Source organism: Filicampus tigris, chromosome 1 (genome assembly GCF_054856515.1).
Source record: "Filicampus tigris isolate MCC_2025a chromosome 1, RoL_Ftig_1.0, whole genome shotgun sequence".
NCBI lineage: Eukaryota > Metazoa > Chordata > Actinopteri > Syngnathiformes > Syngnathidae > Filicampus > Filicampus tigris.
This window is the reverse complement of record NC_141217.1, coordinates 40831810-40854863: the sequence shown is the minus strand read 5'-3', so window position 1 is coordinate 40854863 and position 23054 is coordinate 40831810. Positions and strand designations below refer to the sequence as shown.

Genomic DNA, 23054 nt, shown 5'->3' with positions numbered 1-23054 from the left:
TTGTTTCCATCAGGGTGCCATTGGGACTGCAAAAGCATCTACACTATAGGTCACCTTATTTTTGTTCAAATGGGATTTGCTGGAAAAAAAACCCGCTTGCGATATCAGTTAAAAGTCAAGAAATTTGCAATTTCAGTCCAGCCGAAATGCAAAGGACATGGCCATTTATTGAGAAACGTGAATTGGTGTTTGCTTTCGTGGGCCACGGAAATTGATTGGGCGTCGGGCGAGAGTCAGGCCTCGACCCTTGAATATGACGCTTGCTACAGAACGGCGAGTGAGGTTGGGATGGCATCCACAACGCGTTTCATTGGTGGTCCTCCTTGCGAGGTCTTCATAGCCTCCGTTGTCTTAGCCCCCCTTTACCAAGCTCAATGATTTCTGGTGCCCGCCAGCCAGGGGAGTGCCACGGAGGCCTCGCCATCAGACCTGGCTCCAGCCTTGTTTGCTCGACACTTGGCTGCATTTGTTTAAGTCCACACGAGCGCCAGATGGGAGGGGTTTACCGCGTAAGATGATAGCACAAGCGGCAGCATGTGCACATAAAGAATCTGCCAGTCGGATTAGGGGAGTTGAGTGATGAGCAGCTCACCTGAACGCCACACATCTGGCGGCTCAAAGTCAACCAAATGCAGCTGGAGCCTCAAACCGGTGTACGGTGTCAAATTTTTAATTAAAAAAAAATAGGAGCCAAGTGTGACGCGCGCTTCTGTGGCCCCTCCCCCTCCCTGGGTAACCAACCAATGAGATGATGACATGCGCTGACACTCACCGGTACCATCCACTGAGGCACTCAGCATGTCGCTGTCGGGCCAGATGTGCTCCACTCCGCTGTCCCTCATCTCGTCGTCCTCCTCCTCTTTGGTGGGCAGCCCGTGGCTCTCGGCGCGCGGCGAGGCGTCCGCGTTGACCGGGCTGGCCGGGCTGCCGGTGCCGTTGATCAGCGGGTCTTCCTCCGACACCTGCAGCTTGTCGTCCTCCTCCGTCTCCGAGCTGGTCTCCACCACATTCTCGTAGTTGAGAGCTGTGAAATACAGGACGTTAGCGTTAAATGGGCGGGGCCGCTTATTCCTGCGACGCACACTGCACAAACGGAACATTCGACAAGGATTTCAACATCTTTTGGAAGCTATAAAGGTCCCGCGTCGCCGCTTGGCCCAAAGCATGGCTAACGCCCCAATTACAGGAGTGGAATCTGCGACGGGCAGACAGCTGCCGGTGCGATGTGGGCCAAAATAGCCGCTAATTTCTCGTCCCGCTCACATGCCTCGCATGCCAGCGTGCTGCACCTTCCACGCCGGCTCTGCGCCGCGGCGTCGCTGTCACATTTCAGATGCTTAACATAGCACGAGCGGCACAACCGAGTGGCGTCGACTACGCTCGTCCTTGCGTGGGGCCAGCCATGAGCATAAAATACAAATGTTTCCTAACGTGTAAAAGCGCTGAGACGCAACAGGCCTCAGTTCTCAAGACTGGGACAAGGACACACACACACACACACACACACACACACACAGCTACATTTTTGGGACCACTGTGTAAAAGAGTAAAAGGGACAAAACTCAACGGTCACTGATATTTAAGAAAAAAAGAAAAAAAAGTCATATGCAGTCACCAAGAGGCACCGTGTTGTGTTGTATTTCTCCCATTTCGAGGGCTTCAATAAATGTATAAGAGGCCGCCTCTTCCCACGGTGAAGTCCGTGCATGACACTTGTGTTCCCGTTCTACATATGAAAGGCTAAACCCCCCACGGCCCCCTCCAGGCACGTATGACTGGCTGGTCCACACTTGCCTACATCCAACAACTGCACAACAGGTGCAAATTAAAATGAAAACGGGGCTTTGAGGCGGGGTCGGGGGTGCGGGCGTCTGGGATTGCGCTGACCTGCTTCGAATACCAATCGGCGGAGGAAACAAAACCCTTTCAAGAGGTGTGATCACAAGGGTTTAGGCAAGTTCAGACTCAGTAATGCTGCTTGTGATGACAAAAAGGGCAATGGTGACCTGCTAGGGAGGGAGATGGGGCGAGTCGCGGGGGGGGGGTGGGGGGGGCCTGGGCCGGTCAGGGTTCTCCTGGGTGGTCCAAATCTACCTTGGCATAGTTGATCCTGAGCCTTTGCCGCACACTGCTCCAAAACAACACAATTATACTTGAGGAATTCAAGAAGGAATTTGCCGGCCAACATCTCCAGGAGAGTTTTCGGTTCGGACAAAAGGAGCGGAAGGCTCGAACCGACCGCATCTACAGATGCCGATTCAATGACAGCCTGAGAATGACATTATCTACGGGCGGCGGAAAGGTTAGGGAGGTCGCGAAGGGGCCCATTGTGTGCCGCCGAAAGCAACGAGGGCGCAGCTCTTTGTTGCGAAAGCGACTTCTACTCCCACGTGAGGAAGGCGGCGCACCGCCCGCCCACCTTCCGCACAACAAACTTGAAGAAAAGTGGTGCTTTCACTTCTTTTTGTCACCACTTTGTCTGCTGCTGCACGGGGGCGGCCAACTGTCTTGCGAAACTACAGCCGGTGCCATCTTCCCCGAGCGTCAGCTGTCTGTCTTGTCAAGGCACGACATGCGCCACTAACGTGCAGAAAGACGCCTTTGTTAAGGTGCCACCGCTGACGAGTCGCTCATCCGCCGCCATTGTGCTCGGCAACAAAGTAATTCTAACCTACCAACATTTCGCAGGCCGTCATTTTGGCACCCTCGTCATCATCCTTTTGTGGCGCGGGCGAGCGGGGAAGACAACGATGTTTACTTCTCCGCTCGCTCATCTCACCTTGGTGTCAAAACACCACGGAGGCTGCATAAAGTGCTACCTGCATGGCTGCGCCACTGATTCTGTTGACGTGTAACCGTTGGCTTGGCGCTCGGCACAGTATATCTGACACCGGGCTTTCACGAGGCCGCCATTAGAGGCTCTCTTGTAAGCGGAGCGCTGCCGCTCTATTGATCGGGGCGCTGACGCTGACAGTTTCTTTCATTTTTCTCATTTCATTGAATAAAGACACAGAAAGCAGACGGAGAAAAGGCGTCAAACACCCGTGGACCTTCTTCGGAACAAAAGGGCGGCAGGTTTGGACGAGAAACACACCGCGCCGCCAATCAAAAGGGCAAGCGCTTTGCGTCGGGCACTCCCCGGCAGTTGCGATGCCACATGCCGCATTGGGCGCTTCCGTCATTGGCAGAAATCCACAGCCATCAACGCTGTAACGCATTTGTTTGACCAAATCAAACGAAGGGATTCAGAGTCAGAAATGCAACTTTTTTCCAAAGCCAAAGATCAGCAAGCTTCACCGTCAGGTGAGCGCTTTCCTCCCGGGCGTGCGAGTTCAGAGGTGCTGCACCTGCACTCTGCAGCGCTAACAATGATAATCACATTTATTTAAGCATCCCAAGGTGCGGTTAAGTGCCGCAAGGAGACTGCATTTCCTGCTCTGGAGCCAGCCGGGGAGAGAGAGAGAGAGAGAGAGAGAGAGAAAGAGAGCGCTCTTCCTTCTCATGGGGCGGTGGTAAGAGGTGATGGCCGCGAGGTGGAATGACTAACACCCACGCTGTAATGCTAACCCCGGCTGACTCTTTAGCCGAGTGTCGAGGCTTAGCTTCGGGTGACACACTTGGCCTCCTACGCCGATAATGAGCCCGGACATTCTCCCTATTGGACCGTAACTGCTCGCGCTCGCTGGCTGTCTCATGAATGTGAGCCAAGCGGATCACCTGGATAGCTACGAGCGAGATGTGGGGGGCGGGTGTAACGTGGCATTAGTCAGTCCTGGTGTGTGGGGGAGGGCACCAAGGTGGAGGCGAGGTCGCTGCCTCGTGGCTACGACTGGCAGAAGTGGATTTTTGCTGTGACCTTTTGTCTGCCACGGCTCCTTGGCTACTCCTCACTCGGCTGTGCGATCAAGCAAATACAGTGAAAAATAAATAAAGAAAGAAATCGATAGACAAATAAATAAACACATTGAAAGAGAGACACTGCAACCTGGCAAGAGGGAAACGCCAGATAAAGAAAGGAGCCGGCAAACTTTCTCAGATTACAATTTAGAGAAAAAGGGAATTGTCAAGTTGCCGACAAAAGTGAGTGTTTGGATGTTTGGTGTTATCTGGTCTGGGAATGAGGGCACGACAGAGCACGGGGGCCACAAGGGGGCCAAGTCGCTGAAAGGAGGGAGGTCGCGGGCAAACAAAGACCCTGAAAGGAGACAGCCAGAGCAAAGGGAGGCGGGGTGCCGGCGTGCAATGAATGGTGAAAACTCAGCCGAGTGTAAATGCAACCTGGGACTGTGCGTGCGCCTGCGCCTGCGCCTGGGCCTGGGCCTGCGCCTGCGAGACGCAGTGTTCGTAAAGAGAGGCCAAGTAGCGTCGCTGAAAAGTGGAGTCAATTCCATTTAGAAACTTAATACAACTTTGAGAGAAAAGCAGCAAAACAAGTAATTGCAATGCTTTGTTTCTTGGTGATGTGTGTGAGCCCATCCAATGGCAAAACAACATTAACATAAAGTAACTTGCTGGATGTTCAGACTGGGTCGAAAGAAAGGCACCAGTGACTAATTCCATTAACGTTCCATTAATGTGCCGAGCAACAGGCAGGGGGTGTGTTTAGGGGGGGGGGGGGGGGTTGTATATATGTTTCCTTTGCGTGTGTGTGTGGGTGTGGTTCCAAATAAGGATGATGGTTTGCTCAACAGCTCAGCGGTACCACCTTTACATCGACCAACCATCTGTGACCCGCCTTCCATAAGTACAATCAACCCCCCATTTGTGCAGAAGCCCCCGCGCGCCATCCACCCGCCCACCTCCACAACACCGCACGCCTACTGACACCCCCTCCCCACCCCCCAGCACCACACATGAACCCCTTTCCTCCTCCCTCAGTTCATGGATGTTCCCGCCTCAAACAAATGTCCCCCAACCCATTTCCAGCCCCACCTCCTCGTCCTGCTGGTCACACAAGGAAAAGAATAAAAAAGGAGACACAAAAGCTTCCCTGGCTGCCCTCAGGACCCCGAGGCCTGCCGAGAGGAGGAGGAGGAGGAGGAGGAGGAGGAGGAAAAGGGGCAGGCTGGCGAAGGGGGGGGGGGGGGGGGGGCTAGTCGTCATGAGGCTGGCAAAGCTTTTTCTTCCTGCTCAGGTAAGATCCACTTCACCTCCTGACTGTACTATTACATGCATCAAGCAACAACACGAGGGGGTTCAAATTAGAAAATTTAATTTATTTGATAATTTCCCAGAATAATTAGAGTTAATGTGGGTTAATTAATATGCAAATCTCTCAGCAGATGTTCGTCAGGGAGGCCAAGAAAAAACAGCCCCCGTCTACCTTCGCCTAGCCGCCTTATTGGCCCGTAATTACTGTAACTAACCAAATGTACACACGGCAAGAAAACAACAAGCTGGAAACGGCAGATTCGCATGAAAGGAAGCGAGTGGCATTTTGCTCGCTGCAATGAAAGCCCCGTTTACTCGTGTACTCATCATCAGTACAACATGTGCATTGGAGTCACAGACAGAAAAAGGCACATTGCACAGTGCACCGGCATCATGGCGTTTACAGCCCCCCGCCCCGAAAAATGGGCATCACTTTGAAAGTGCAAGCAGTCCATGTGTGCTCAAAGACACATACACCTCAGACCCGACATGGCGGCACGGAGGGCAGCTTTCTAGATAGACAACGCTTGTCAAAACACACGCCGGGGCGGCGGAATCTGCTGACTTGGATGCGGATCGGGTTGAGGGGGTGCCAAATTGATGGCCGCCGCCCTGTCCCCTTGCTGAGTATAAAACCTGTCTGTGTGTGCTCCCCAGGAGAGCTGGTGTAGCCTTGCAGCACTTTGAGCCACCCTGATAACGCATCTGCTTCAACTCAGTGTTTATGAATCATGCTTATCTGTGCGCCGATTGCTACGACGCGCCAGTGCGCCAGTGCGCAAGTGTGCGTGGCTGAGAATGGACCTGTGTGTGTGTGTGTGTGTGTGTGTGTGTGTGTGTGTGTGTGTGTGTGTGTGGGCGTGTGGGGGGGTGTGTGCGCGCGTGCGGGGGGTGTGTGTAACTTTGTGTATTTACTTGGGAGGAGAGCAACAAGCCAAAGACAAAAGGGATGAATCTCAGGGAACTTCCAGCCAGAGACATAAAAAGAGAAATCACTATCCATGTCAGATGTTGAATTTTTGGAAGGTCCTTCTTGGAATCAATGGAAATGAATATTCATTTAAGGGATTAATTGATCCATTTGTACATCGCCATGTTTGTAGGTTGCAGTGGTGTGCCACATGCCCCGCATCATCATTCAAGCTATTTCCTGTATTTTATTATATCTCGTTTTCTGGATTTCATGAGATTGTGCTTCTGACCCAAATGTTGTGATCAAGGGATTTATATGTATGGTTTCTTTTTATTTATTTATTTTTTCATAAAATATCAATGAAATCTACCAATCCCTCTTCCTGTTTTGTACAGAAAATAATCTACCAAAAAAAAAGGAGACATGCAAGTATATGCAAATACAAACATAAGCAATCATTGTAAAATTAATTTTTGCCAAGACTGATTAGAAGCTTTAATAAATCTATGTACAGTGTTGCAGAAATCTGATATTATAAATATATTGGGCTCCCTGTAAAATTAATTATAAAGCTGTGGTAACATATTGCACTGCCAGGACAGATTACTGTATTTTTTTTTTCCCATGAGCAGAACCTGGACAGTAATTACAGACTCAGACTAGCGTTTGATGCTATGTTCCTTCAGCCGTAGCGCACAAAATGAGACGCAAGCAGATGACGTTTCTCACACATAAGACGCATGCATTTTGGAAGAATTAACGGTGGCGTTAAGTTCATTTTTGGATGACGGAAGAATCCTGCAAATGCAAGATGGTAGCTTGCATTGTGTGTACGGAAGCCACGAATGAAAGTCTCATTTGAGGTTGAGCAAGGCGTGTACGATGCCACGTGTACGGCTTGGGTTCTGGCTGAAAGGGAAGACCGTTAATATGTGCAAGCTTCCTTCGCCTTTTTAACTCAAACACCAAAACTGTTGATCTGATTTGATCCGACCAAGGCTGCATTCCTGCCTCACGACACAAGGCCAGCGCTTATCTCGGCATGAATAGAACCCGAGTGCTAAAAACAGCGTTCACACAACCTGTTGTTCTGAGGTGAGTGAGAGAACAGAAAATGTCCTGCCATTGTGGATGACAGCGAAAACCGTGAAAAACCATGCGACCGCGAAGGCCGCCCGCTGGTGTCAAACTATTAGTTACCAGGTTAATCAATGCACTGCGTGCATGTGTATGTGTGTGTGTGTGTGTGTGTGTGTTGCGGAGGACAGCAAGTCAAGCAGGGACCTCAGATGGACTAAAGATACCAGGCAGAATCAACCAGTTGGGGGGTTGGGGAGCAAGGTTCCAGGTTAGGGGCCGCATGAGGGTAGGGGGATCTTCTGTTTCCTCTCTAGATTGACTGAGCCAAACCGGCGGCCCGGGGCCTCATTCACATGCTAATGAGAGTGTAAAATCACATCTGTTACTCACACACACACACACACACGCACGCTCACATTTGGTGGTCTGGACCCTCTTAACCAACTTCCAAATCAGCTGTCCGGCAACTAGACGTGAATGTTTAGCAATAGCAATAGCTCAACGTTAGCCGCAGAAAAAGCTTAAAAACGACAGACGTTTGTGTTTGTTTCTGGCTATCCATGCATTTCCATGTACGCATCATCTGCACCGGAGGGTTCTTTTTTTGGTTGTTGTTAAACAATGCAAACTAGATTGATTTTTGCTGAAATTTGCGGCTTTAATAACTCGACCGTGTGCGCGCGCTAGCGGCAAGGTGCGGCAGGTGCGGGCCGTCGGCAACGTGACACGACTTAACCTCTCTCGCCATCTCGGTTAACGGCATGAAGAAGCAGCGCCGAGGCCCGGGCCCCAGAGCCTAGCGTGTGTGAGTGGGAGGAAACGAGCGCAGCTTTTTCTTTCCCTTTTCCCGATCATGCACCTGTCTTTCCTTTGTAGCTGCAGGAGGGCCAAAAGCAGACTTTTAATGACACTGCGGCGTGACGCAGGAGGTGGGACACCCGGGGCGCTTTGAGTCCACCTTAATAAGACAGCCAGCATGTTTAAGGTTGTGACCCCTAACACGTGCTCCTGTTTGATCACGTCAGACCTGAACATCCCACTTTCCTACAACGCGCAAGAACAGTTGCCACGTCGGATCTTTAACCCTTTGCCAGGTGCCCTTTGTGCGTATGCGCGCATTGTTATCGGACGTGCCGGTCTGGTGTCACAGTCTGAGAAACTCCCTCCTTGCTCAGATGAGCGCTTACATCATTGAGCAGCTGCACTGCTGTGCTATGCTGCAAAACAAACGCCTTCTCTCTCTCTCTCTCTCTCTCTCTCTCTCTCTCTCTCACACTCTCGCTCATGCGCACAGCTACCCCAGGGTTCAGCCTCGCCATGTTCCTGTCAATCCTGCTGTTTTTGATCAGCGGATTGAAAGCGGCGCTCAGGTACTCGGGTGACGGCGAGGCGCTAATTAGCTTGGCAGGCTAATTGAGGTGTAGATTACTCTGACTTATTTGTTCTTGCTGCTCTTCAGTCCCTCGTACCTCGGCCCTAATGACCAATTTACCTGCCATGTTGTCATGTTAAAGGAGGTTGCTTGCATAATCAAAAAAGGTTGCGCTGGAGTTCCGTTGCCACATGCGGAGCGAGCATCTCTGGGATTCCCGGGCGCGAGGAAGCATGCTTTTCTAAACCCTGAAGGAGAGGATGGCGAGCATACATAATTCCAGAGGGGAAACAATTCAGTAATGAAAGAGCATGTCGTTAAGAGCACGGCTAGGCTTCCAGGAGAGCCCCCCCCCACCCACCCGCCCCCCCAACACTAAAATGCGATTTCCTCCATCTTTTGTCTTCAGGACACTATTATTAGTAGAGCAACTGCGTGAACAACCACGTCCCTCCCGCCTGCATCCGTTCTTTAACAGCAATGATTGCACAAAAATATTGGCCTAAGCTTTCATTAACAGACTCATTGCACCTGCTTGGCGAAATGGGAAGAGGTGGAAGTAAGTGGTATCAGTCTTAGTTTGAGTGTTTTTCTAATTCAGGATATTTGTCGGGTTCATCATTACAAATGTCACTCTGAATATTGCGTTGAAAATATTCAACAAACGATCCAATTTGAAGTCAGTTAGTAGTACAGGTGAACAGGATATCAACACAAAATCTCTCCGTTGGTCAGTCATTATTATTTCAGCTCGGCCCGGTCCGTGCTTACTCGGCGCTTACTATGTCACATATACGCATATACGCAGAAATAAAAGTGGACTTAAATTCACTTTAATTAGCTGACATTTTTGGGGGGGATTTTTCCAATTCTAGTTATTGTTATTTGTTTTGTTTTGTCACCGAGAATAACGGCAAGCAACTGGCACTTTGTCTTTGCCACTGTGAGTAAGAGGCAACGCAGCAGTGAACCGTGTCTCATTGTTGCTGATAGTGAAGTCCAAAGCCCCCCAGTGGTCATCCTGACACCATATAAGGGCAACAATTTACAAGCGGGTTGACAAGAGCCACAGGTGCTACTACTCCACCTGCGTAAATGAGCTCTCCGCGATCTCGTCAGCAGGTAAACGAGATCTCGGAGAGCTCATTTAGAGAGGTGGAGTAGTAGCACCTGTGGCTGAAGCCAAACTGCGGCAGAGTTTCTTTTTGGACCTGAGTTTTCCACTTTGGATCCAAAGTCCTCAAGCATTATTAAAGGTCAAAGCTGTGACCAAGTCCCACCTATCTTTTTCCCATCATAATGTGTATTTAATCTACCAAGTAAAGGCTTTAGAGGCATAAAACTGAGAGGATGGGAGCCCAGCACTCAGTCAGAGAGGAACACAGGAGTCCGGGTGAGACAGGAGACTCGGAACTGAGCGCTTTTCATCTTTTCTCTCTTGGTCCCCTTGGACAGAACGCTGCCAACGGAGGGGTCTTTTTAAGCACGTACCTGATAAGGAAACATGCACGAAGGAAAATTAGCTCCCTCCCTCCCTCCCAGCTTGGTGAAGACCCACTCCTCTTTTGAAGACCAGATACCGTCCCTTTGATCCCTGCCGATCGGGCTTCCAATGGTGATTAACACCTTAAAACGGGTCATTACGGAGGGCGACAGAGATGGATCAGAAGGCGCCACTCCGCTTTTGCAATCAAATGCTTCTCTTTTCTGACCTGGGAGGACAGCGGCAGCTTAAGTTTCCTTTTGCTCATCAACGGGGGGGGAAAAAAAAACAAAGAAAAACACCATTAGAAAAAAACAAACAGTGCCCCCTACCAGCACGACCCAGTGTGCTAGCACAATAAGCGCTGGACCGACAGCACTCTCAAAGTTGCCAGGCCTTCCTGTGCTGCACGAGAAGTAAACGGTGCACCAGGGGACCACTTTCCCTTTCCTTCCTCATCTCATTTTTCCCCTGCCACTGTTTGTTGTTTCAGGTAGTGCAAACAAAGCATCTCGCAGCAACGTTCTCATGTCGATGACATGACCCCCGACCACAGGAGCACCTCCCTCAGACATTCGGAGATGAAGTTTGACCGGACTTTAGACTCGTCCCCTCCCTGTGCTCGAATTGAAATAAGCTGTTGCACAACTACTCAGTCTCCATGGTAACAGTCAACTAGTTGATCATGGGGGGTTGGCTGACGTGGAGGGATCTCCTTTATTGATGTGACCGGTTCCAACACGGCCCTTTCCTCCGTTCATCCTTCGCATGACAGGTGTGACCGAACCTACCAAAAGGAGCCAATCAGGCGTTTTCACACTTTGACTCGCCCCCTGAATGTGCCCACCGCCGCCTCGCCACTGTGCCTCGTGCCTGTCCACTGCTACAAATTGGCTTCCAACAGAAATATGAGGCGTCACCGAGCCATTAGAAGGACAGAGACTTGAAGTCAGCCCGGGAATTATGTGACAAAGTGCGACAATCAGCCGGCCATTATCTCCGGCAGCAAAGTCACATCTTCAGCTCGCATCAACATTAGCTATTTTTATTCACTCCCTTGAACGAGGCATCTTCATCACACGACAGGCAGAAGGGCCCCAATTAAACAATTTGTATTATGCTGGCCATTTCTCACTGCGCGCCACCATCAGGCTGGCGGATGTACTCCATGGCCGGCTTAAATTGTGGTTTCGACTTCCTGCTCAATCACGTAACAAACTGGAGCAGAACTATTTTTCAAAGGAGTCAAAGATTGGACATTGGAACCTAGGTGCCGAGAAAGAGAATGCTGCGAAAGCAGGCCTCTGGCCCTGACAGCTGCTTCCTTTTGGGATTCCTGGAGTTACAACACTGTCACTTCGCCTCCCTTTTCTGGCCAAACAGGACGCACACTTCAACCGTGGAACCGTGGAACAGTTGCGACACGGCAACTTCCAGACATCCAGAGCGGCGCTCCCTCACCGGGCAACTTGAGCACACGAGGCCGCGCACAGCTGGCGTCACCTCTCCTGTCCGTCCCGCTGCCGCCCCCTCAAGTCTCACAGAGGTCAACTTGAAGTCTGTTTTGAAAGCATCTCGAGCAAGGGTAGCCATCCCGTCTGCCGACATGCTGAACGGACACGCTGACAGACACTTAGTGCCGGCGAAGACATTTCAGCGTGCACAAGCTATTGCAAGGACGACACAATCGGCGAGCCGGCTGGCGCTGAGAGGGCCGCCCACGCCTCATCGGCCATACTTAACGTCGTTATACAGCGCGCGTAGATTTCCACAACACGGCGTCACCGCCGGACACCCGAGCAGTGCGGCGATTGCTCTTAAAAAGGCAGCGGCCTATTCGATTAGCAATGCTCAATTAACGACAATTTAGACGGCACAGAGGAAGTCGGACCCGAGAGGAGATCAGGTGGCTCGGCGGTGGCGTCGTGCTGAGCCTGTGCGCGGGAGATAAGAGCAGTGTGCACGCAGTCGGCCCGAGGCCCATTCCAGAGTATGTGTGAGAGGGGGAGGACATGTGCTCGTACAAAGATTTGTGTGTGTGTGTGTTGGCGTGGACGACACATGAGAAAGGTGCTTGACGGCGTGAAGCGACTTATCTCTCATTACGGCAAACAGAGCAGGAAGATGCTCTCTTCCAAACAATTAGAGGACACGCTGCTGCGGTGGACACGATGCCCGCATGCTAGTTCAAACAGCTAACGAGCTGCACGCGCTTTTCCGCCCTGGCGCATGTGACTAGCGTCTTCAAAATTGCAGAATGACGAATTGGGAAAATGGATGTCTACTCGCAGCCAAACACAATGAAGCAACTCTGGCCTCGACAAACAAGTGAGTGCAGCAAGAAGGAGGATGATGAAATAGGAGTAAAGGTGGCTTGCGGGAGGATAAAGAAAGTGACAACACGTGAAACCGAACCAAAGCTGCTCTTTTGTCCTCGCCGCGCACGTGTGCGCGAGCGCACGGAGCAGCCAGGTTGACTTTCACTTTGCATGTCGCTGCGCATCAACGTGTCGGCTGAATGGCTGAAAGGCAAATGTCGAGTGACAGGCCCCGGAGAGCTCGCTGCCCTGGATGTTGGTGCTCGCCCTTGATGGCGGCGAGAAGAAGATGAATATGTTCTATGTGGCCATAGAGGGAGAGGGAAAAGAGGATTTGGCGGCACCCGAGTGTGTCTGACAGCTTGAAGGGCCGGAACGGCGCGCAAGCCGACACCTTGGTGGCTCCCGGGTGCATACGGGAGCCTTGTTCAAGAGGAGGAGCAGCAATACAATCTTGCAGCCAATGTATTTGTATTTATTGTGACACACCTTGCCGCTGACGCTCTGGGGCCCCTGAGGGCTAATGGAACCGGCGCCTTGCACACAGAGACTCTTCCAGGTACAAGTCCCCGCTGATGCCACTTCCAGCCGATGCAATTTAATACTTGAGGATGACGTGCTCAGGCTCCACATGGAGTGCGGAGCTGCCAAGAGAAGGCGCCGAGCTCCTTCCTTCGGTGGTCAACCGGTGCGGGATGCGGGATTTGCAAGTCAAAAAAATGTGTAAAAATCAAAAAAGGTGAGGCCCGAAACCAACTACCCGGGCCTAGGCCTGCTGTGTTTGCAGACGCGTCCACCGGCATGGCATTTTCTCATCCTACCTGGATGAGGTCCCTCGGTGCGTAGTCACAAGGGCAACCATTGGACGTTAACGGCAAACGTGCACACGAAACTAGGTGTGCTCCACTGCCACTGCCAAGCTGAGCTGCAACGCGCGGGCGGGCTGCCTGAATTTCATCACGCACGTGTCGAGGTGGAGGACGGTTCTGATCAAATCCAAATGACTCGAATAGCAAGAAGCAAAGGTAGAAAACTGACTTTTGATTCAGCGGCACCTTGCCTGGTGTTTTATTGTTTGGCAAAACACCGATGCACTTGCCCACCTACGTAACTGGCTGGCAGCTAAGACACCACCTACGTAACTGGCTGGCAGCTAAGCCACCACTCTTACCTGCCCCCAGCCTCCACTTCAAGGACAAGAGTATAGGGAGCAGAGGGGAGTGTTTCTTAAGGATGAGTTCTTGGGTTTTAAACAAACAGGCCCCTCCTGGTTCCCTCAGAGGAGAAGTGGACAAAGCCACGGCTGAGTGGCAGAGAAAGCAAAGAGCCCTCAATGGTGGCGATAACTCCTTGCCTTTTGTTCAAGCATAGGTATGATGCCAGTGGCAAGGGGGGAAACAGGGAGGGGTCGGTCTAGGTGAAGTACCATCCAGCACCACTTAAAGCTGCACCCTCAACACTAAAAATAGCTACCGCTACTCGGAGGGGAGGGAGAATGAAGAAAATAAAGCCTGCGCGCGAGAGTGCCATGCACACGTGCGTGCACGTACAGCGACGCTACAGTGAGACAAAACAGTGTCGGAGCTTGACACCAGAAACCAAAACTTTGTCCGACTGTGTGCTTAGGTGTCGAACATCTTATCAGGCGCTCAGGGACATCTGTTGGAAACTCAGCTCAGGATTGCACCACTTCCTGACATTCCATGATGGAGAGTGGAGGGAGGGAGGGAGGGCAAAGAGGAAGTAGGGAGGAGGGACGGCCATGTCGAGGTCTTCCAATAAGGGATTATGACACGGATCATAAATATACTCAACCTTATAAATATTTGAGCGCGGCTACTCCTCTTGCTTAATGTGCTATACAGCACTAATTAAGCTGCCATCTGATAGATGCCACAGCGTAATGATGGGGTGGTGGGATGGGGGTGTGCACGGTACGGTGAGGGAGGGGCCAGTGGTGGTGGTGGTGGGGGGGGGGGGGGGGGGGGGGTTCACCGGGGACATGATGTGATCGGGTGACGAGCAGCCGTGGCTGGGGACGGAAATATCATCCATATTGCAAGCTTTATAATAATGATGGCAATGCTAATGATGAGCTGCTACTTCAATTAAAACCGCTTACTATGGGGGCGACCCAAGAGAAGAGCCCCGCCCCCCAACCGCCACCACCTCTGACACAGTTTTAGTAGAATAATTTCACCTGTCTGATGTCCGAGTTTAATTGGAGGTCTAATGTTCCAGCACGTAGCGGGAACTCTTCTCGCTTGACCCGACGGGAGCCAGTCAAAGATTCTAATTCAAGCTCTTTATTTTGGAGGGTGGTGACAGCTGCCAACAATAGGCATAAAGGGAGGAAAGGCGGCCTCTTTGTCACACTCTTATTAAGAAGAAAAAAAGTCTATGCTGAGAAGTCAAGTCTTTCCAACGCGCCACAGAGTGACCCCGTCGATTCTTGCGAGACCCGAGACTGACTTTTCCCCTGGAGTTCAACACGTGAAGCCATTGTCCGCTGAACCCGCCGAGAAGCCTTCGTTGAGCCAGGCGGAGCTGGAGACGTCCTGACTCCGTGATTCGGCCATAACCAGATGAGCCATGCGGATTAATTATGTGATAGTGGTTCTGGCCGTCTGCCACAAAGTGATTGGGGCTCTCAGCTTGAAGGGGCGGAGGCAAAAGTCAGGCTCCTTCAGGTACTTTATTCAATGAGTGAACTGCAGAGCTGCGCTGGAAGGGAAGCATCATTCCACACACAGGCACGCACGCACATGCGCGGCTGACCCGACACGCTCATATCGCTGAGCAAACACGCATGCCAAGTAGCCAATGATTGCGTTTACCTAAGATAAGGTGAACGATGCCTGTTGATAGCCAGAGCCGGATAACCTGAGCGTACATGGAGCGTCGCAATCCAACGGTGGCGTCAGAACATGCGGGAGGACCCGAACAGCAGCAGGATCCGCACACACCAAAGCAATTTACTGCGGGCAGGGTGCAATTTGGATGGCAGGAGGTGACCTACGAGGGCTTCAAGATCACCAGTGAGTTCTTTGGCTTCTCAGGTCAGCTCCGATTTAAAGTAGTGCCATATTGACCAGAGTTGAAGGCCGCGTTTTGAATTCATGCTCGACCTAAGCAATCCGAGTATTGCTGGAGTGAGTGTAAGAAGGTTATCAATTCAGCGTGCTTGCCACATATGTCATGTTCCACCCCCCCTCGTCCTCCTGCATGCGACCTGAGATGGGCCCCCAGCAGAATTGTGGGTAATTTTTTTGCTCACATGCCACGCCGTCGATGGCGGCGCTTTTTTGAGGTGAGAGAAAGTGACAGCGCCGACTCTCCAGGGCAAAGCTTCCCAGTCGAGTGGATCGGCATCGTGAAAATCACTTATGAATAGTCATTAAGCCTTCGTTACTGAGCGCCTGCGAGCCCGCCACTTCCTGCCTGGCGTCCTCGCAAGGTGCGTCATTTAATTGCCCAATGATCCCCCCCCAATGTATGACTGCACATCGCATGGCAAGACGAAGGCTCAGTCAGCCCTGGGCCTCCGCATATTCTGACCATCTGCTGGGTGTTGTTCAAAAGGAGATTCGCAGGCCCGGAAAACGTCAGAGTAAAAACAGAAGTAAGGAAGTCGGTTTCGTATTTGCTGCTATTGTCATGCTGAGGCCGCAAACCTCGTGGCGGTGCTTCTTCGCTTGTTTTTTTTTTTTCTGTTTTGCAATCCGTCAGGGCCACGAGCGGACCCGTATGGCGCCAAATAAAAGGCTCTATCTATTTTGCCCCGACCTCACAGTGTCACAAAAAAGCTTGCCGGCTACCAATTTTTTTTGTGCTTTGTCACACAGCCACGTTTCTGGTGTAACGACATTCAAATCAGCGGGGTTATCAGTCAGGTGCACTTTGCTTGGGGCGGAGCAAGCATTGTGTGTCAGCTACCAGGGGCATTTATGCGCTGCCTTTATTTGCAGAGCAATTTCATCCTGCCGGCGTGCGTGGAGGATTGAGCTCGCAGTCTCGTCTCGCCTTCAAATGTGGCAAATCAGTACAGTCGCCCCCTTTGACACCAAATGCAGCACGATTATAGAGTCGATGCAGCCTTAATAAGCTAAATAATGAGGGAATTGCCAAACTACCCCAGCGCCATTATGGCCCAACAATAACGCAAGGAGAGCGTAAACCAGTGTCGGGCAGAAGGTAGGCGGCGAGGAAATAATGAGGCTACTGTGGAAGTAATGTTGTCTCTATTGTACGCCTGTGTAAAAGGCCGATTCTTAACACGAGCAGCAATAAGCCAGTCGGAGGCTTGTGGAAGAATGGTGCACAGAGCGGCGCTCTCTCTCGCTACTTCACCCCGCTCGCCGCCTTTCTATCTGTGCTCGACTCAGTGACAGCCAGCGACGGCGGTGGCTGGCAGCGCCTGCCGTCTTCAAGGCGAGGGGATGAGCTGCAGGTGTGCCAAACTTGTAAACAGGCGCAAATGACACATTTTCCCACCCCACGGCAATGAGGTCACAGAATAATTGCAGAATGGTAATTGTCAGCATTGAGGCGGAGGAGGATTCGGCGTCCACGCGATGGCAAACACATTTCGGCCGCACAAGTCGGCATGCCCCAAGTTGCGCCGATGATATTGCGCCTAGCATCGGCTGCGGCTACATCCAGCTGTTCAAAGAGCAGCGAAGGAAAGATGAGGAAGATAAACGATAATCGCCGTTTCGCTGGCGCTGGAGACGCTGCCCGCTGGGTGGAAGGCGGGCATCGATAAATGGCGTTAGCTACCTTGAGAGGGCCCGCCTGGGCTCGACCGCTGTGATTGTGTACACGCATTCTGAAGTGACAAACTACCTGGATGAGGTCCCTCAAACTGTCCGGCCGCACTTGCGACACAACACAGGTGCATAATTCAACAGGCGTGCACGTGCGGCACTGAAAGAGCGCTCGGTGGTCGCCGCTTGGCAGGACTGCATCCAGGTGGCAAGCTATGAATGCGGACCTCTGTGAGGCTCCATAGAGCCGCGAGTGTCTGCAAACAATTCAACACATTCTTCCAAACAGATGCGTTACATCGTACACATGTTTCGGAGATGTCGCAGACCTTTGACCCTTTCCGTGCATCTTGGGAATACTACCTTCAATACGTTGCACTTTGTTGAAGTAGGCCAAGCCTCGGCGCTAGTTATTTTCTATTTATTTATTTTTTACGAGCTGTTAATATTGATTGGCGCCGGCGCCGAGAGCAGCCCGGCTCAATCTCAGTAACAGCGTTCCATTATACGGCGGACGACAGCCGCGTTAGCCGCGTGTCTTCCATATAGCGGCGCATGCGGCGGGTTATCAAATTGATGGTGACTCAAATTGATTTGGATAATGAAGGTCGCTGCACCTTGAAATATAACGGCCACTTATTGTAATTACTGTCGCAATTACCAAGGTCATCGCCACGGAGACAAAGGCCTGAAATACTCCTGCCAAAGATGGGCCTTTTATTTACTGGTGAGTGCAGTTCAGTGTGGCTCAACATCTAAAAGTCATGTCAGACATGCGACAAATGAGAATCCTGTTTGACTTCAGCGGAGAGCTGCCCCCCCGAATCCCCCCCCCCCCCCCCAGCCGACGTCCCTCCCGCCCTTCCCCTGCTCCTTGCTGCCTCTCTGATGGCTGTCAACAAGGAATGACATCCTGATTCAAACGTACGCAACACCTTGGCTGCAGCGCTGGCGGCCACAAAAAGGTTTGACACGGAGCGTCTTAGAAAAAAGCCAACGTGACTTATGCGCTGCTGTCAGGTGCAGCGGCTGTTTCCTTGCCGCGCTGCCTGCTCGCTATCTGTCAGAATCAAACACTATTGCAGCGTGTTTCCTTTCACACAGTTGAGCCTGCAATGAAACCCGTGGCCTTTGTTTGGCCCGCACCAAGCAGGAGGATGACCTCAGCTCTGAAACAATAAAGGGCCTGTAATGGCCCCTCCAAAGGTACGCCAGGGGGGAGGGGCTATAAACTTTTCTCTTCTTTTAACACGCTGTGCAAATTGATGCTGTAAAGTCGCCAGCTCATTTGGGAGAAACACGGCTTATAAAACGAGTGATGGAAGGACAGGTTTGATTTCCAATTTAAATTGCTGCTGTGGGAAACCAAGTCGTTTACTTTTGACAGCGACTTGTGGCTTTAAAGGTTCTACCAATGGTGGCGGTGGGTAGTAGTACGGGGGCTGAGGCATGGCAAACTGCTAAGAGGATCAAATATGGAAGCACAACAAAAGCTGTGTCACAAGACCCCCCGCCACCCCCCCCCGTCCACCGCCTTTACCTCTAACCTCCTGTTGCCACGACAGCACCACAAAGGCAGCCCATAATAACACAAAGAACAAAACGGCGGACAGATGTAGGTATTGTCATGCAGACTAACCCAGCCCAGCCTGGGCCTGTCTGAAAAAGAGCAAGTGCGGCGGCACTGCCACCGAGATGGCCGTGACGGTCACTGAGCAGCTCGTCTTGAGTCAACAACGCAGTCAGATGTTGCCCCGTCCTGTCCACGCGGCTTTTACTTTGAAAGGGTGTGCCGACATGCAGACGCAAACGAGCGGCCATCTACTCTTCGCATTCGCAGTGCGCGTGTTTATTTATAGCGCGTCGGTCAGCCGGGGACTCTTACTTGGCTCTCAGCCTATCGTGTTTTTACTTGAAAGGCCCGAATGGATGCCATCTTACTGTCATGACCGGAGTGGGGCTCTACGCTGCACCTTTCCTTATGTATTTGGACCGACGTGTTGCGGGACCTCGGTGCTAGACCACTCTCCGTATAAATTGCCTAGTGGTGGTAATGACTCAAGAGTGGGGGCGTCGCAGCGCTGCCTTAAATTAGCCAAGGATTTCATCTAATTGGTGAAAGTCATCTGCTCCAACCGTCCGCATGCTAAATCCCCTCGCTCGACAGTCTAGACGGAATTCTCTTGTTGGGTCTTGGTGGCAGTGGGACAAATGTAGAGCGGCTGGCTGGTCTGAGGCCTGTGTGTGTGTGTGTGTGTGTGTGTGTGTGTGTGTGTGTGTGTGTGTGTGGGTTGTGTGGGTTTTTTTCTTTTTCTTAAATGAATCAATATGATTTAAGGCGATTCCCGGTTGTAGAGTCGGGATTTGCCCTGGAGAGGAGCAGGGAGAGGCAAGGACCTGAGCAGGTTAAATCGAAACAACACATATAATCACGCATTTCAAGCACTCATGTCAGCAAAGCACACAAATGCCTCAGCGAAAAGTGGGCCATTGCCAGGGTAATTTGGTCGTCATCTTCCTACACTTTAAGCGTCCTCTTCAATAAACCTGTTGATGGCCTGCGGCACCGCAGCAATTCCCGGAGAACACCCGCAGGGAACGCCGTGTATCAAAGGGAGGCAATCTTTACTGATACAAAGGCGCTGCTACACCTTAATGTTGACTTTAATCTTCCCCAGAAAAAAAAAAAAAAAAAAAAAATCATCCGTTGGCATAGCACCTTGCGCAAAATGTGGAAATCAGCATATGACTTGTGATATTTTATATGATATTTTATGGGCGCTTGTGTATTGGTTATAAGGTGAGACGTGTACAAAATTGTGTTCTATTAAACACACGCACACACACACACACACGGGCAGCAGGGCTTAGTGCATAACTCTTATTTTATGTCTTTCAATTTAGCGGCCGCTAGTCCTCATGATCAATGTCAAACCTGAAGGCGTGTGCGGCGTATGCAGCGTGTCAGGGCTCAAGCCCCCCACCTTAGAGGATTCCTCAAAGTGGATCATTTTCCTGCTTTTACTGCGCATTTGTTTAAAAGGTCCCACTGGGAGTAAACAGTTACCTACACCTTGTATGCAAATAGCAGGCCCGCCCGAGTGCTTGCGAAGGAGAGAATAATCATCTATGCAAGGCATGCTCTTCTATCCAAAATGGGACATTGAACTTATTTGTTGCGGCACATTGATGTCAGCCATTAGCGTAGGCTAGCTGGTTGCGTCCTATTCACGTTGGCCTTAAAACAAAAGATACACCCAAAAAGCTCACCGAATAAGAAAGACCAAACGGCACATCATGTTTGCGCGCAGTGCGGCTGCACTCGATTCCGATTCCAAATTTTGCGCAGGCTTCCCGCAGCCTTGACCATCCATGCTCATACGCTATGTGTGCAAAATTCATTTCAATATTCATCACCATGAATATTTCCCTCGGTTTTGTGTGAGAAATAAGGTGGAAATCACAAACAGGTTCTGGGGGTGGATGAGTGTTGGGGGGTGGCAGTCTGAAAATTGTGCGTGGTGGGAAGACAAATCATGGCGTTACCTCAGGTGAAAAATATTGTTGCTTTGCTTAAAAGTGCATGGGAGGCGAGCCACGTTATTAGAATGTTTAAATATTAATTCTTCTGCCGGCTCGTAAAGACGATGGAAGCGAAGGCTCTCGCTACTTTGTTTTCCCTCCGCGCCGCTGCAGCAATCTCACTGTGCTCGGCCTCCCGCGGGGGCAACGCCATTTGCACTTGGGGGGGGTAACACGATGGCGTGCAAGCAGGTTAACGTGTTTGTGGCGGAAGCTCGGCGATATTACGGCAGGTTGTCACAGGGCCGGCACTGATGGGAGCGTTAACACTTGACAGCCCGGCAGCAACCTGCAGTTCACGTGTCACTGCTGGGAGCTGGCTAATTGCGAAAAGCGCACGCACGGCCGTGCGTGTGTGGTACACGCCGGTTGCTACGGAAACGTCACAAATGATGAAGTTTCCGAGACGTCGCGCATTTTAGAAAGGAAGCACTCATCCAAAAACCGTTCCTAACAACCGTGACATATACAGAGGTGGCAAACGTACTCACAACTACTTGTGTAAAACAAAACAAAAAATGGAATGGCGATTCAGTACTGATTCAGTTCATTTACTTTACTAGAATCTGAAATGAAACGAATCACCCAAGTCTTTTTTTAAACTCTTTACGTGCGATGCACGTTTTCACTTTAAAATTGCTCGGCTGGAGAAATAATTTGTTCATTTGGCTTGGACTTTTATGCCATCAAAACAACGCATTTTTCAAATGACAAAATGCGGAAGGAGCTCATGATGACAACGGAAAAAATATACTCGTTTTGTCTCGTATTTTTTCAGATAAGACAGAGCTTTTCAAAGCCGGAAGCTAGATGTGTTTTTTAAACTCATTTGACACAAATCATTCTTGGAGTTGAAAGCATTAAAAAAAAAAAAAAAAAAACCCTCTTCAATAAGCCATGTATGGGAATATCTTGCTTTGAAAAAGTCACGACCCTCTCTTGAAAAGGTTGCAAAGAGAAATTACCATTAGATTATATTTTCATGCTGGGAGTAAAAAGAAAAAGAAAAAAAAGTTGTCATAAAAAGAATTATCTACACTAATGTAAAATCTACCTGAGTAGACACTATTTAGAGTATTGTATGACTTCCCACCAGTGGATATACACATGGCAGCGAGTCACTAAGCGGCGGCAGCGTGGCCGGCAAAATGCGGCCATGGATCCATGCCAACTCCGACACGGAGAAGACAAGCGATGGCGAGCGAGGCCCGCGTGCGTGAATGCGAGAGCAGCGTCAACGCCACCGCATGTTGAAATCAGTGACGCGGGAGCGGCGATACAACAAGTTGGCGGTAGCGCCACTCTAAAAGCTCGTCAGGCACGGCCTTCGCTGCTAGCGAATAGCTTATTCATGACGACGGCAGACGCGGTGAAGGTAATTACTGACATCAAGGTGGCCTCGCAAATGTTTAAACCTACAAGTGCTGCCAGAGCACATGAATAATGCAGCGTCATTTGCATCTACATCTTTTAAGTGGGCTTTATTGGGAAAAAACTGTAACATGGGCAGCGATTAAACTTTGATGAGCGAAAGCTGAGCACAAGGCAGGCGTGCCTGCCTGCCTTGGTGTGTGTGCGAGTGTATGCGCATGCTTGCTGCATCCTTGTTTGTAGAAATTATTTAAACAGGTGATAAAGGGGACAGAGGAGGTGAGAGGAATGGCCAATAAATAATAATAAAGCAAGAGTGGTACAGCGGTGGCTGCGGTGCCATCAAACAGGTTTGGTGCCGTCGAGCGCCTTGTTTTCCACAACAAACACATGTTTTTACAGCTCTTGGAATAATAATGAGCAAAGCGAAAAGCTGAGTGTTCTAAGGACTGGTGAGGGCGCTCATTTGCGAGGAGACTTATTCAAGGCTTACCTGCTTTGGACCCAGCAGGTGCACAAGGAGCAGGACCCAAAAGAGAAGAGGAGAGGGAAATTAGCGCACACGGTAGCTTCATGTCACTCAAACATGTATTGCAAAAAAACACATGATGCCGCAGCATGATAATGTCTTCACAATCCTGTGTTTGGCTGATAAATGGACCTGACCCCTCCCTCTTTGTTAAACAAACCATACATCACTGGCTCGCTCTGCTCGGCCGAGCCGGGGGCCGCAGAGGTGACACAGAGCAGGGGGTGGGGGGAGGTGCGTGGTGGGTATTTTTAAACTGAGGTTGCAAACAAAGAGCCCCCCCCCCCCCACACACACACACACATACACACACACACTTTTGCCCGGAGGATCACCTAGCACCCCCCCACCCCCGCCCCCGCCCCACTTTTCCCACGCTAACCTCAGGCCTCATTTGCATCCCCCCACCCAGCGCCAGCGCCATTATTTTCAGGTGAGCTGCTCCGTATAAAAGAAACGGCTTAAGGATGTGTCAGTGTGCACATTCAT

General features: G+C 50.9%; 1 protein-coding gene across 3 annotated transcripts in view; it reads right to left on the bottom strand.

Annotated features, from left to right (window-relative positions):
* The window catches only part of zeb2b (zinc finger E-box binding homeobox 2b), a 57946-nt gene that overhangs the window by 17591 nt on the left and 17301 nt on the right, over positions 1–23054 (bottom strand). For all 3 annotated transcript variants that reach the window (XM_086041573.1, XM_086041590.1, XM_086041582.1), the window contains one exon: positions 773–1024. In XM_086041573.1, coding sequence (XP_085897699.1) covers positions 773–1024 — 252 coding nt within the window. The remainder of the gene's footprint in view (positions 1–772; positions 1025–23054) is intronic.